This window comes from Atta colombica, unplaced genomic scaffold (genome assembly GCF_001594045.1).
Source record: "Atta colombica isolate Treedump-2 unplaced genomic scaffold, Acol1.0 scaffold38, whole genome shotgun sequence".
Lineage (NCBI taxonomy): Eukaryota > Metazoa > Arthropoda > Insecta > Hymenoptera > Formicidae > Atta > Atta colombica.
Genome location: NW_017259490.1, coordinates 2458934 through 2473863, shown reverse-complemented (window position 1 = coordinate 2473863; position 14930 = coordinate 2458934). Strand labels below are relative to the sequence as shown.

General features: G+C 33.7%; 1 protein-coding gene across 9 annotated transcripts in view; it reads right to left on the bottom strand.

Annotated features, from left to right (window-relative positions):
• LOC108690971 (four and a half LIM domains protein 2) overlaps window positions 1-14930 on the bottom strand; it is a 129243-nt gene that overhangs the window by 10149 nt on the left and 104164 nt on the right. For 7 of the 9 annotated variants that reach the window (XM_018198533.1, XM_018198528.1, XM_018198534.1 and 4 more), the window contains 2 exons: window positions 8999-9199; window positions 7750-7924 (listed from right to left, as the gene is read on the bottom strand). In XM_018198533.1, the coding sequence (XP_018054022.1) occupies window positions 7750-7924; window positions 8999-9199 (376 nt within the window). Of the gene's footprint in view, window positions 1-3341; window positions 3724-7749; window positions 7925-8998; window positions 9200-12197; window positions 12790-14930 lie in introns of those variants that run through there. The other 2 variants (XM_018198535.1, XM_018198537.1) reach the window with 2 other exon arrangements.

Genomic DNA, 14930 nt, shown 5'->3' with positions numbered 1-14930 from the left:
TTCCGCATTTTCACACAACCAGCAGTTTGATATCGTTCGATGATGTAATCTATATTTAATGCAATTACAAGCATATTAAGTGCGATTAAAATCTTGACTTAGATATTTAAATTTTACCAAATAAGATTAAATTTTAATTTTTATATATGTTTGCTGAATGAATTATATAAAAACAAAATATATATAAAAAATATATAAAAATATATATATAAAAACAAAAATAATGTTTTAAACATACAATACAAAGATCAAGTTTTTTTCATTCTTATACGAAATCTAAAAAGGCCTATTGAATTAAATTATTTTTTCTTAGTTGTTTTTCGAGATTAATTCCAACTATTACTTACTTATCGGACTTATTCGTCTCGAAAACTCGAAGTTATTTTTATGGATGACTCTCGCGCGCTTATATCGCTATATTATTGATGATACTGTTGAGTGGCTGATTTGAATAATCATATTTGTCAGTTACACCTTCGTATCCGTGCATAAGATTAAATTAAGAGAATAAGGATGCATAGTGCAGCATTTGCGTTGTATAACCGAGATCTTCGCATGCTACGATTCCGTGCAAATATTTACTAGGCTTAAGCGCAATCATGCAAAACCTACACACAGACATACACGATGACGGGAACTGACTCCGGTAACCTTCCACGCGGACATTATTATCATCGACGATAACAAGGAAGGGGCCGATAATTGCAGAACAAACGCATTAACATCGGAATAAACTAAATCGCATGAGAAAAATTCGAGCTGATGCATCGCACCGATTTGATGTCTATTTGTTTGAAAATTGTGGCTTTTCATCAGGTGGCAATTAGCAATTAGATAGTAACACCGTATACAACAGAGTAACTGTGCGCACTGGTGTTTCCTGATAAGGTCACGCTCGGAGTTCTCCATTTCCCTTTCTCTTCCTCTCTTTTTCTCTTTCTTTCTCCATATATGTTGGGATATCATTACGTTCGATAGATTTTAATGCATCACCAGCTGCTTCTCTTGATCTTAAGAAAATTTTGAAAATGGTCCCTTATTTCATTACTTGTCTTATAACTATTTGCCCCTCCTACATTTTAGCAAGGAGAAGTAATAAAATTATGAAAATGGTTTTTATAATGAAAAATTAAACATTTATTGCTCAATTTATGACTCATGTTATGCGTAAGAAAATTTGTTGAAGATTCAAAGATTGGCTTTAATACAAGTGTTAATAAATTTTGTATAAAGTTAAATTTTTCTTCCTGACTGAATTTCTAGATACATCCATGGACATGTTTTATTATACGTATTGTCAAACGTGTATAATAAATTGAAATAAAAATTATTTCACTAAATCATCAAAAATTAAAATGAAAGTATCGAAAAATTATTATCTCGCTAAAAAGATCATCCTAATTCCTTCGGTTATTTTTCCGGTAATTTTTCATCATTATTATAAAATGTAAAGCAAGATGTCTGCCTAATATGGTCGCAATATTTATATTATATTAATATTAATAAATGTCAACATTTGGTATAATCCTCTTTTGAGATGAGTGATCATTGCGATCATTAATTCATCACTTGTATCTATTTTTCTCGGATCTTTGATCAGACAATTCTTGTCTAAAAAATACGTAAGGATCATTCTCCATGAAGAACGTATTCAAAATTACGCCATTTTCGGTTTTTTCCTTTACTATTCCTTTTCTCATTCGCCTTCATCTGCAGGTGTTTTATGCCATTCGTTCAACAAGTGCTCGCTCAGAATAAACCGATTTTTATGTTGTATTGAGATATCACAGTTGAATCTTTCTCTCGAAATGTTTGTACAAACAAACACGTGTGCATTCACCGGCTGTCACGAAGTTTACACGAAACGCAAACTCACAAACACAAAACTACATGTTTCTTTATATGACATTTTATGATGATCACAATTAGGTGGTTGTATTTGGCCTATAATAATGAGGTAGATTGTGATAGATAGATTGAGATGAGACAATTGTGAGTTAATTATAAATATTTTGAATAAATGATTGAATAAATGATTAAAAAAATTATTAAATTATCATATCAATATAATTATTTATTAAAATATTAGATATTTGTTTATACATATCAGTTTATTATTTCAATTCCGAAGTACAAATTCAATTCTTTTTATCTTGATAATCAGAGAATCGAGTAATTAAATACGAAGTAAATCGCAAGAGGAGAGAAAAAAATCATAATAGTGTACCAAATAATCGAGCGTATAATTGGGTCTACAACTCATAGAAAGCTTTTCGGTTTTCATTGAAGTTACTATTGTAAGATGTAATATGTGTTATCGTATGATAACTTGATTATTGTATAGTCAACGAGAGAGCATTCTATTTTTCTTAATTAATATTCGCGAATTATATCTAGATTATATCGTGTGTTCAGATATCACAATCCTGATTTGTGCTGATCAAAGACGCATTGTGGAGACCTGCAATTCTGGCTAATTTGCCATTTCATAACAAATTTGCATAAGATATTATATTACACTATCTAAATAACACGAAAATTTACATAATATTTTTATAATGCAATTAAACTACGTATAAAACTTAATTTTAATCTTGGTTTAATTTATTTATCTTTTTCTAATTCTAAAAAAAAGATGAGCATTAAATTGAGATTAATGTTAATCTTACATTGATGGAACTTAGTTTTTTATGTATTTCATAATGTTTCGGGTTTCACAAACACACACACACACACACACACACACGCACGCACGCACGCACGCACGCACGCACGCATACGCACACACGCATGCACTCACATTGTAATACTTTAATGTTGAGAAGATTTATCTCCTAATAAATTTGCGAAACTTTCTTTTCGATTAGGATATTTTTGTTACAATTATGTTATGGAAATTCTCAAGGATTTAGGATATTATGTAAATTCAATTATCAATAGAATTATTATTATATTCATCTAATGCAATATATATGTTGCGATATATGTATAGAATTATGCAGACTTCCTATACTCTAATTTCAACGCTTTTTTGTCTAATATAAAATTGATTTTTTCACAATACATTAATACTCTAAAACTCTGAAGTTATAGATAATTGAATGAAGATTCGGCAAATTAAATTTTCAATGTTCAAGAATCTTATGGCAAATAATTGCTTCTGTAGAAATTTATTAAGAAAATATGAATTCTCATTACTCCACCATTATTAACTCGAAGTAGGAATATATGTTTGCCAAATATGACCGCGATATTTATACCATATTAATATTAATAAATGTTAATTTATGTCAACACTGCAATAATTCGTCTTTGAGACGAACGATCGTCACGATCGTCACCTGGGTCTGTTTTCTTCGGATCTCCGAGAAGGCAGTATTTGCCCAGGCAGCATCTGAACGTAGAATCACCCTCCATAGGGAACATGCTGAAGATCGCAACATCTTCATCCTTCTCTTTAGCCCTTTTGATTCTCTCCTCACCCACCGTCTTCGTCTGCAGATGCAGCTTGCTCGACAGCCGCTCACTCAACGCGTCGGTGGCCATATTTTCTTTCAAAACGTTTATACAAACAAACACGCGCGCATTCACTGACTGCGGCGAAGTTACACGAAAATACGAACTTGCAGAAATAAAACTTCGCGCCTTTTTATACGGCGCTGTACAACGATCGTGATTGGAACTGACTTGTGATTATAATTGATGACGTCAAAACGTCAAGATAAATTTATGTGAACAGTCGCGAGAATCAGTTATAATTATTTTTAATTAAAAATATTTAAATTATGCGGTTATTTGCTAGTTCATTTAAACTGTCATTTTAATTCCAGACAGTATATAACTCGATTTTTTAATCAAAGGATTAAGTTAATTAAGGTGTGAAATAAATCGCGAGGAAGGACAGAGAAAACTGTAACCCAGTATGCCAAATAATCGAACGTAGAGAATCAAGCGTGCGATTGGGCCGAGGTCTTACGAATCACTGAAGGCAGACAGCTCTTTGGTTCTCGCTGGAGTCACCGTTGCGGGCAGGCGCAACGTGTGTTACCGTGTGATAACTTGGCTGTTATATAGCCAACGAGAGAGGCCTTTTACCATCACCGCTTGATGTTTGCGGATTATATCTGGACACACGCCTCCAGATTTTAACCGTAGATGCGTGCTGATCAAAGACACACTGTAGGGATCCTCAGTTCTAGCCAACCCACTTTTCAATCAGGAAAAATTTACATGTAGGTCCGAATTATACTGATTTAAATTATACTGATTTATTGAATTATACTGATTTAAATAGCACAAAATAATGTAATATTTTTATGATGGACTGAAACCCGAAAAGCCATGAAATATATGACAGATTCATTGTTGAACGAATTTATCCTCCTAATAAATTTGCAATTAATGCTATCGCACAGATTTCCTTTTTGATTAGGATATTTCTAACGCAGTCACGTTATAAGATTTTCAAGGATTTTACATATTGTGACCTTCGATCATCAACAGAATTTGAACTGGAATTATATCCACTTAAAGCGACATGATTCCTCATGCAAAATTGTGTCTTTTGTTTAATTTAAAATCAATCTTTTACAATATATTAATACGACTCTAATAACTTTGAAGTTAATGGAAATTAAAGACAAAAATACTTTAACGAATTAAACTTTTGATGTCAAAAATATTGTGAGAAATAATTAAATTATTACGGAAAAACAGATTCAGTTTCTTAAATACTAATTTATATACTATTTTACATAACTATTCTGTTATCAAAATTTTATGTTTGAAAGTAAATAACAAATTTGCGTGCAGAAAAGTTTGTTTGACATCCTTAAGTTATATTCCTCGGCAATTTCTCCATTTTTCTTGGGAATAATAATAGTTGCAGAAAATGAAATCATTCTATTAAATAATTTTGCAAATAGCAATAAGTACATTACATGTCATTTATATATAAAAAAAATTCTGACGATTGCTATTCATAGACTGTTATTTACATTTTGTTAAATTAAGGTGCCCGAAGATTTATCTACGGACATCGAATGATTAATGATGCGTAATTTCTTTTACGAATTGAATAGCTGGAAAACTCGTTCCACATAACTTCGCGCGTAAACATTCGTAAGTACTCTTTTCAATCTATTTTTCAATTGGCATCGAAAAAGAAACAAGGCGGAAACAGACATAGGAAACAGGAAATCTCGATATCTAGATAGATCGCATGTTCGCAGTATCATGAATTCAATCGGATTTCAAAGATTGATACGTAGCTCATGAAATGTCAAATTCCGTATATAGATACATGCTGGTACGAAATCATTTGCGCCGACAATTCCTCGATTGACCCCGACGTCAGCTAATTCTTTTTATCTATCAGAAATTGGAATTCGTCCCAACTCCCACGCCATTCGACCTTCCCGAATATATCACGCAAATTATTCCTAACGAACAACTACGTTGTGAGAATAACGCGGGCTGCATCCTGATGATAAGTGCATGCCAATATTATTAGAGCGAAGTGCATTACAAGTTTCAAGTATAACATAAGTAATAACATAAAAAAGTTTCAGTAAAAATTATAGTGTTTATGATATTTCCGTGAAATCTCTTAACATCAAGAATCTTACTTTTTCTAAAGTCTTCTAAAATCTTCTATTCTAATCCAAAACGAAAAATGTCACATCTCTATATCGCTTTATCGAAATCTTAAGTTTACATTCTTTTCAATGTTTAGATATTGTTATCTATTTGGAATTAAGGCAAGATCTCATCTCTCTCTCTTTCAGAATTAAGGTATTAAGATTTCATCTCTTTTATCTCATCTCAAAATTCATAAATCAATACTTTAAATGCTCAGATATTTAAATATCCTAACTATGTTGAATAAAATGACATTTGTGCTTCAGAAATTCTCTGTAATATTTTTTAAGTATTTCGTAATCGATGAATAGCGGTGCGCAGCGTGAACTGTATTATAATATAGGTCATCGTGGTATCTCTGCCGGTTGAAGATTGCGCATGCAACCTTTAAGCAAACTTTAAGCAATAAAGTGGATATGGCGATTATCATCCCGGATAACGACCGGTTCCTTCGTCGATTTATCTTGAAAAATGTCGATTGTCATGGTTGACCACTAATCTTCGCAGTTGACCCACTTACGTGAGCGTTTCGATTTCGTATTGAATGCATCGGAATGATTGCCTTTCGATAAATTTATTAATTCATGCTACAGTTTATTTTCCGTTGTAAGAGTTAAAGAAAATATAAAGCTTGATATCATACGTGTTGTGTTTAACTTTTTGTTAAAATTTTTGTAAAACCAATCCTGTGCTATGACTCTTATTTATTACTTTCATCCTAAATATTTATAAAGTAAACAATTTTTGAATAAAACATAATCAAAAGATAAAATTAATACTTACGCTTATCAAAATAATTACATAAATAATTATAAGGAATTCAAATATGAGCAATATTACAAACATTCAAAATCTAAAAAAACTTAAATCGTTGCAAATAAGCACTCCCATCGCCCATATTTATTAATCTCATTGTCTGTCATTCAGACAGAAAAAAGTTTACGTACACCAAAAACTAATGGCTTCAAAATCGATCTATGAAAGAAGTCATTTCAAGAGGTCGGACAAGATCTCTGAATACAAGAGAAAGATAAATGCAGCTTAATTAAGATTATGCAAAATGATTTAATGCTATTAGAGTTGACGAATTAGATATAAAATGACATACTCAGTCTCAAAACGGCTCACAATAATTGGCCAGTGTCTGAAGCCCGAGCCTTGACTCAGTTACCTTAATAAGAAACGCCGAATGCAAGATCTATTAGTTTTCTCTTTCTCTCTCGGTCGTTTGCGTTCGTACCTGATACCATGAATCATTGTCGGGGAACGATTCGCTAGCGATCGATCAAGAACAGGTGTTAACGCGATTGTAGGTGGAAATCACCAGGAGATTTGTTTCTGACTCGACCTTTCATTGTGTGCCACGACTGTTACTCCGTATTTGTCTCTCTCACTTCGTAAATTATACTCTGCTCACATTCATTTACGTTTCATGATATAATCGCTGATGTGGTCATTCAGACACGGATAGCCAGTTAATCGAGACGTTTATCATGTTTATCGATTGTATTGATTGGGCCGTATATCATATTTATTTTTTATATTTGAATTTTTTTTTTATTAATTGCCTTTCAGAAAGTCTCATTAAAATCTAATATTTAGTCGCATTAAAATCTAATGGCTCTATAAATTTATCAGAAAATTTACGCGATGCAATAAATTACAAAAGCTGTATTAAAGCGTCGTAAAATTTATAACTATTTTCAAGAACATACTTATATTCTAACTTTCAATTTTTCTACTTTCGTTCGAAATGAGAAAAGTGAATAAAATATTCTCGTTCATTATATAATATCTTTTTTTCAATAATCAAATTTTATCGTAGCATCTAACAAGTGCAAATTGCTTTTGTAAAATTTCAAAGAATCGTCTTGCATCATTATTAAACACAGATAGAATCTGCGTTCTTACATTTCTCACCATTCGCGTGCATGTTATAAATAGCTATAAATAATTGTAATATTTGCATCACACATAAATAAACCATGAGCATATAAACGTATTTACATATTTGAAAGATTAGATCGAGGTCCCATGTGACATTTTAAGAATCTCTTTTTAATTCCTTGTCATAAGAAAAATTAAATGCTGCATTAAGATATTACGTACCAGCACGGAAGATCTCGCCGCATCCATCACAACGACTGGCGAATTGGGCGTCGTAACAGTTGCCGCAGTAAATCTTGTCCACCTTACTACCGAATTGTTTGTCCACCAAGGACACTCTGCACCTGTTGCAGAGGAAGCAGGCCTCATGCCAGTGCTTATCCTTGTATGACAAATCCTGAAAGTGACATCAAACTACGTTAACCCTTTTATTATATTTATTTTTTTACTTTTATTTTATGTGTAATTTCTATAATTAAAAAAATTATTGTTTCTAAAATTAAAAAAATGCTTTTATAACTTAAGAAAGCTATCATGTAATTGTTTTGTCAAATATATTCAATAAAAAAATTACTGCTTCATTTAAATAGCAATGCAAAAGCGATTTATAGGGATTCAATATTTCTCAAACATTTATTTCCGAGAGAACTAAAATCGCTTTTCATCGTGAATGAATCATTAACGTATTACGTTATGTATACTACAAAAGGATTTAATTAATTTCTTTAATTTCTTCCGCAAGTAGCGTCGCATACGTATTGTATCTAAATAATTTCAGGAAACCGTTGCGGATGTTGAGATCACAAGAATTATTAATCGTACGAATTACGTAATTCCGCGTAGTGATGGTTACGAGGAAAAAATAACATCTTCACTTTCCCACCACAGGTCGATGATTTTTGCACGTAGGAGCGAACGAAATATTACAATAACGGCGACCACGCACGGAAAAGAGAGAGAGCGGAAATCGGTGCTCGAAGCCGGTACATGGTTAGCCGGCACCTGCATCATCGCTTCTATTTCTAGAAATGAGTAAGTCAACGCCCATGCCTTTCCATCTATTAACACCGGGTCTTGTAATCATTCGACGGCCGCTAATTATGCCTTTAGGCTATACGAACGAAGTAATTTATTGTTTCGCAAGCGTATTGAAGTGCGTAACTTAGTTCAAAAATGCTCAAAAATGAATTTTTGAACGAAATTTTTCTAAATTTACTTTTTCATACTCAAACATAATTTTCAAGCTATTTACCACTATTTTCACGTTTTATGAATTATGACGTAAACCATTGTTATGCTTTAGCACCGAATTGATATGATCTTCGTTTTCAAAATTGATCCATTAAAAAATTATAGAAAGATTTTTTGGTCTAGATTAACAATTAATAAAAGCTCTAATCTTTCTTTTAATTAATGGAGAATCATATCTGAACAAATTATAAACTTTTTTTTCCGAATAATAGGATGATACCTTGGAGTCAATTCCGATGATTTTGCTGCATTCCTCGCAGCCATTGGCGAAAACGCTTTCGTAACACTTAATGCAGTAAGGATGCTCGTCTCTAAGAACGTAGCGCTGGCCTGTCAAGGATTCGTCGCACTGCCAGCAACAGAAGTGACCGCTGTGCCAGTCCTTGTTCATCGCCTTTGTGTACTCGCCACTGAAAATCAACTGTAACGCGAATACCAAGAGTTTAGAAATCATAACATATTCATAGAGAATCGTCTCGGGACGTTTACATCGATTATATGATTTTGTATTGAAACTAATTCTAAGTCAAACTTTCTGTGAAATTCTTTAAACTGGAAAATCATAAGGAGCTAAATATATTTAAAATATTTAAAATAAAAATATGTTAAAATTAATATTTTACATAAGCTCTTTTCCATTAGTCTCATATTAAAGAAACATTGTCATCTTCTCAAAAGAAAAATGATACAAAATTTAAAAATTAATAAATTAGTTAAATAATTGTTAATAATGATAATACAATTTATTAAAAAAATTTCAAATTTTTATGTTATTTTAATAAAAAACAATATATATACTTAGCTCCTTGTAATTTCTGTCTTATATAATTATATGTTGCACATGAGTAAGTAAAAGGAAAAAGATTTGGAACGGAAGAAATATTTCAAATTATGTTTGTCATTATAGTTTGCGTTGCTTTGTATATTTCCATGTAAACCATTTTAGTTTGTTTTAATAAAGAGAATATTTTGTCCATTGTTAGTGGTACTTTGACTTCTCTACAAACTATGACGTAATGTGCAACATGTTCATGTTGATATTGGCTAATAGTTCTATGTTTATCATGTAATGATTGTTTAAAATATGTTATTTTAAATTCTGTTTTATAATATTAAATTTGTATACTATTAATATTTTTGAAGCTTTTACGAGTATTTTCTTCAGAGGAGCTAAAGAGTTTACGAGTTATTGCCGTGTCGGATTGTGATCTATTGCTAATGCCAATGTTTCGTAAATCTTATTGTTCATTTCATCAGGGCGAAGTTCACAAAACGTTGGCATTATATACTAATTAACAATAGTTTAATGTTGTAATGTTTATGTATGGTTTAAACATTTCAGAACCATCTCTATTTAAAAGCAAAAATAATAAGTTATTAATTCATAAATCATTCAGATTCCTTGAACTCGTAAATTTCATTTATAAGTGCATAAATGTATCATGAGTGAGAATTTATGAATTCTAATTGTTAATTATATATTTAAATTAAATTTTTGCTACGTTATATTTTACGTTACATTTTCAGACTAATTTTTAAAAGTTTGATGATATCAATAAGAAAATCACTTATAATAGAATTGGGATGTTTCCTCAGAATTTTATAGAAATATAAAACATCCAAAAGCTCTAGAGGCAAATAAGAAAATCACTTCTCTTCAGGTATCATGTTTTACAATCTCGTTGAGAGTTCTTCGATCGCATTTTTTCAATCATGTACCATACGCGATCATGACGAACGGAATCGTTGATACGTGCTGGTAATATGTACCTTGGATGAGTGCTGTTGTATGTGCTGGCTGAGTATTTCTGTACAAAGTCATATTTATCGTGATACATGCGTATGACTGTACAAATCTTGTCTTGAGCGTTTTCATTGCGCGAGTTGAGCGAGTGTTCTTTTCTGCTTTCTTAAGGCATTTACATGCATTATCAATCTTTGAAAAACCATTAAATAACAAGATTCGAAGTGTTTCAATCAATCATACTTAATGAAAAAAAGTGAGTATTCCAAATTATATATTTTTTTCAATAAGTTATATTACTAAAAGATACATAAAGGTAAATCACAAGATACAGCACTGCAATATTTTTTGAAACATCTGATTATTTTTATAATTTTTTTACATAATATTTAGTAACATCTATCTCATTTTATTTTAAAAATTTACATGGAAAGGTTTTTTTAATATAATGTATAAAAAACATATATTAATATAATTTAAAATTAATTTCTAAAATTCCAGCTAAAACATTGGTTTATGTATAAATACATATAGCATTAAAAATATATTTTAAAAACTTTAAAATTTTCTCCCCTTGTTTTCAATATTTTAGTCAACTTGATTAAATTAAATATTTTTCTGATTTTTTAATAACGAAGAGAATCATAACTGGTTTTTCAAAGATCGATAAGATATTTAACGGTCTCATGAAAAAAAGAAATCGTTTTTCTTTTTTTTTTTTCGTGTAATTTTGGAAAGATTCGAGTTCCTGGAGCGTCATCCTATTCCTTACCAAGATACGGCAAGGTACGTTTGTCGAATTGTAGCCTGCAGTCACGAAATGTCAGAGGATATCCGGAGAGGATCATTTATGACAAGTGATATCGTTTTAGATACGGCAAGTGCGGTCTTTGCGTGACGAGATGGAAATGCGATGGCCGAAGTTAATCTTTCTTCACTCGCGAGTATTTTCGGCCGCTCGTAAATCGCCCGAGTTCGAGCGAACGCAATGAAAGGGTGTTCGAGATTAAATGCGCCGTTTTCCAGGTACATTTGAGTCGCGAACAAAATGAAATTACAAAGGCACATTTATACTAATTTTCGTGTAATGCTATTATTCATTCGTGTAAATTATCTTTAAAGAGCTCAACAGGGCTGATAGTAATTTTAAGATTAACATTTAACGTTATGTCGATGGAAGTCTCACAAGAAGTATTTTCTCGCATTTATAATATCGAATATATAAAAATAAGCTAATTTTTCTGATTTTTTTTCAAATAAAGTTTTTCAAATAATATCAAAAAAATTCAAAAGATTTTCAAAATATTAAAAAGCATCTTTTGCGCATTTTATTTTAGACTGATTGTATCAACAGTCTTCGTTCCCCAATAATCTACAGTCCTATTTGATATACAAAAAGAGATTCACTTAATCGAGAGCAACGTTAAACTTGGTGCAATCAGCCCTCCAATATCTGCTTTGTATATGTTACTATCATCATTGCAATCGCATCTTCCGATCGCCCGCGCATAGTTTCCGGGGTGACGCTCGCAGAATCCCGTTCCCGGATGATACGAGAGTCGTGAGCACGGCAGTGATTACGGCGACGATGGGTCACCGTTATGACGAGAAAGAAAGAAGAAATGATAATGAGATTATGCGGGTCTGCCGGATTGTATCGTCAGCCAGCACATACTCTTCGATGGCATGGTGGTTGTTCTGCGTGTTGTCGACCTCGGTGATCGTGACCTCCGACGCTTGGTTGTCGTGGCTCTCCCGACGCTTGGTCGTCTTCTTCACTTTGCGCACCTTGCGCTCGGTGGTCGTGTACACTACACTGTCTACGTCCGCCATCTCTTTGTGTTACCCTCTTCCGTCTTCTGTCGTCGCGATGCGCTCTCCCTTAGGCGACAGAATCAACTGCGGACTGTCGTACTCGAGTAACTCTCTCGAAAGGGTGAGAAGGATACGAGAGAGGAGAATGAGAGGGGCAGAAAGAGAGAAAAAGAGAGAGAGAGAGAGAGAGAGAGAGAGAGAGAAAGAGAGGGAGTCCGCGAGTTTTTCGGTGTCGGTTTGGAAAAAGAAATCGGAGCGGCGAGACTACTGGATCCGGGGCTACTACTGTTCAGCGGCTTTCGAGCTTGCGAACTGACTGAAATCTAGGATCGGCCCGCTCCGGGCGTCATCATATCGGGACGCTATTTTCGGCGTCCCGACGACTCCAGAAACGCGCCGCGCGTGTCCCCTCGTCTCCTCTTCGCCACCCTCTCCGACGTCCTTCCACACCCTCCTCCCTGCCATCCGACTGTTCTCGTCTCTCTCCGCCACCCTTCTACTCCTTCGTCTCTCTTTTGGCGTAATCTCTCCTCCTCCTGAATCTTGATGCAGTGTGCCGGGTGCAACTTTTCTACGTTACGCCCGCGTCTTCTCTTTCTCTCTATCTCTCTTTTTCTCTCTTCGCCTCTTTTTCTTCACCGAGTTTCTTCGAGCTTCTTCAAGTTTCTTCATCCCGCTCTCTTCATCTCCGTGTTGCTCCTTTTGTAATTTTCCAGTTCAGATATCAGTGGCCGATCTTCTCGATGACATCTCCGCTCCTCTTCTCACTTTCTCTTCTTCTTCTTCTTCTTCTTACAATTCTTCTTTTATGAGTATTTATGGAGCAGCCTGTATCTCGCAATTTGCGCGAAGAAACGGAACGGGGTCGATGTAGTCTGACGCGAATTCCGGAGGAACGATTTTGCTTCGCGCAGCTCCTGAGAATTCTTCGACCAGGAGGGGAATTTCCAACGCGGGTGTACGCTTCATTAAATTCATCTCTCTCTGGTTTTATTCTCCGTGTTAAATCGTTGATGTCGCATCGCCGTCGCTGTCGCCGTCGCCGTCGCCGCCACTGCTACCGCATGCGACAGTCGCGAAAATACTCGGCGAGGATTCATTTTTCATAGCGAAATGCATGTTTGAATAATCGGTTTTAGTAATTTATGGCTGCGAGTTATTATCGACCTCAATCGAACCAATGTAACCAAGAATTGTGAATATATCGTTTCTATTTAATATTTTAAAAAAGGAATACTTTTCTTCTAGCAGCGCTTCTCATGTCTAACATAATAAGATCAGACGAATATTAATGCTTAATTATCGCTTCGTCTATATAAGTAATCTATTAACTCTCCATAGCTAACGTAGATTTATTAGATCTATTCAATATTATATCACTTCGAAGCTGACAATGGATCTTCTCAATTATAAATTTTTTTGTAAAAAATATCAAACATTTAATTTTCTTTATTACATTTGCAATTTTAGATTATTTTTGTCAAAATACAGGTACCTAATATTTATTTTTGTCATTTTGATTTTTTGAAACTAATTTATATCTTCTAATTAATATAAATTAAATGGATCTTATAGATTCAGCCGTCAGTAAACAGATTTCAGCTCCGGAAGATTGAAAGTGCAAAATGTAATTAAACGCTTATGATTTAATTCCGATAGTTTTGGTTTGAATATGAAAATTCGTTTCGTAAATATTCTTTACAATTTGTCGTGTGTGGAGAATGAAAGTTTTTACAAATTTACTACAATAATTATTTATTTAAAAATGATTATTTATAACTCTCAACGTCTTGATCTTATACATTCGCAAATAGATATCAGACGTCGCTTATAAATAAAGGGAGAGACACAAGGGAATATAAATGTTGTGTGTGTTTCGCTTCATTCGTGAAGCATGAGGAATGATTAATTAATCTGTTCGGAAAGGTTACTACAATAAAAGTAACGAACTCGCGTTCGTCGGGGGACAACAAATCTTTAATAGTTCATAAAAGCACCGTATAAATACTGTTTAAGAATGACGGGCGATCATAAATCGGACCGTTTACGATCAATTGCGGACGCTCCACTCGCGGCTTTTGACAGTTTTGCAATAAGACGCGCTGTGTCATCGTAACGTAACGTTGACATTTAGTGTTATATCTATATTTTTTAATTTTATGCCTAGCAATAAAAATAGAAAGATCATCCCTTATTAGCGCGTTCATTCGCACTGTTCGTTTCTTGAAAGTATCGGATTGCCGAGATGCATGATGATAAAAATGTACGATCGACTCAGGATTCTTGTCGATTTTTTTCCTTCGAGTCTACCGAAAAAAAGCCTCGCTGCAGCGCCTTGATCTCCTGCCAAACAGGTGGTTCCGAGACGCGTGCGTGGGAGTGTGGAAAAATAGAACTCGAATGAAAAGTAAAGATAGAGACAGATAGAGAGAGAGAAAGAGAGAGAGAGAGAGAGAGAGCAATCGGCGAAGTAATTGGGTCGGAATGTTTCACACATCACCAATATCTCCCTCTTCCCCAGCCACCTACGCGTGGAGAAAACTCGCGCGGACATTAATCCGCGTGACGCGAACTGGCAGATTCTTGATTAGTG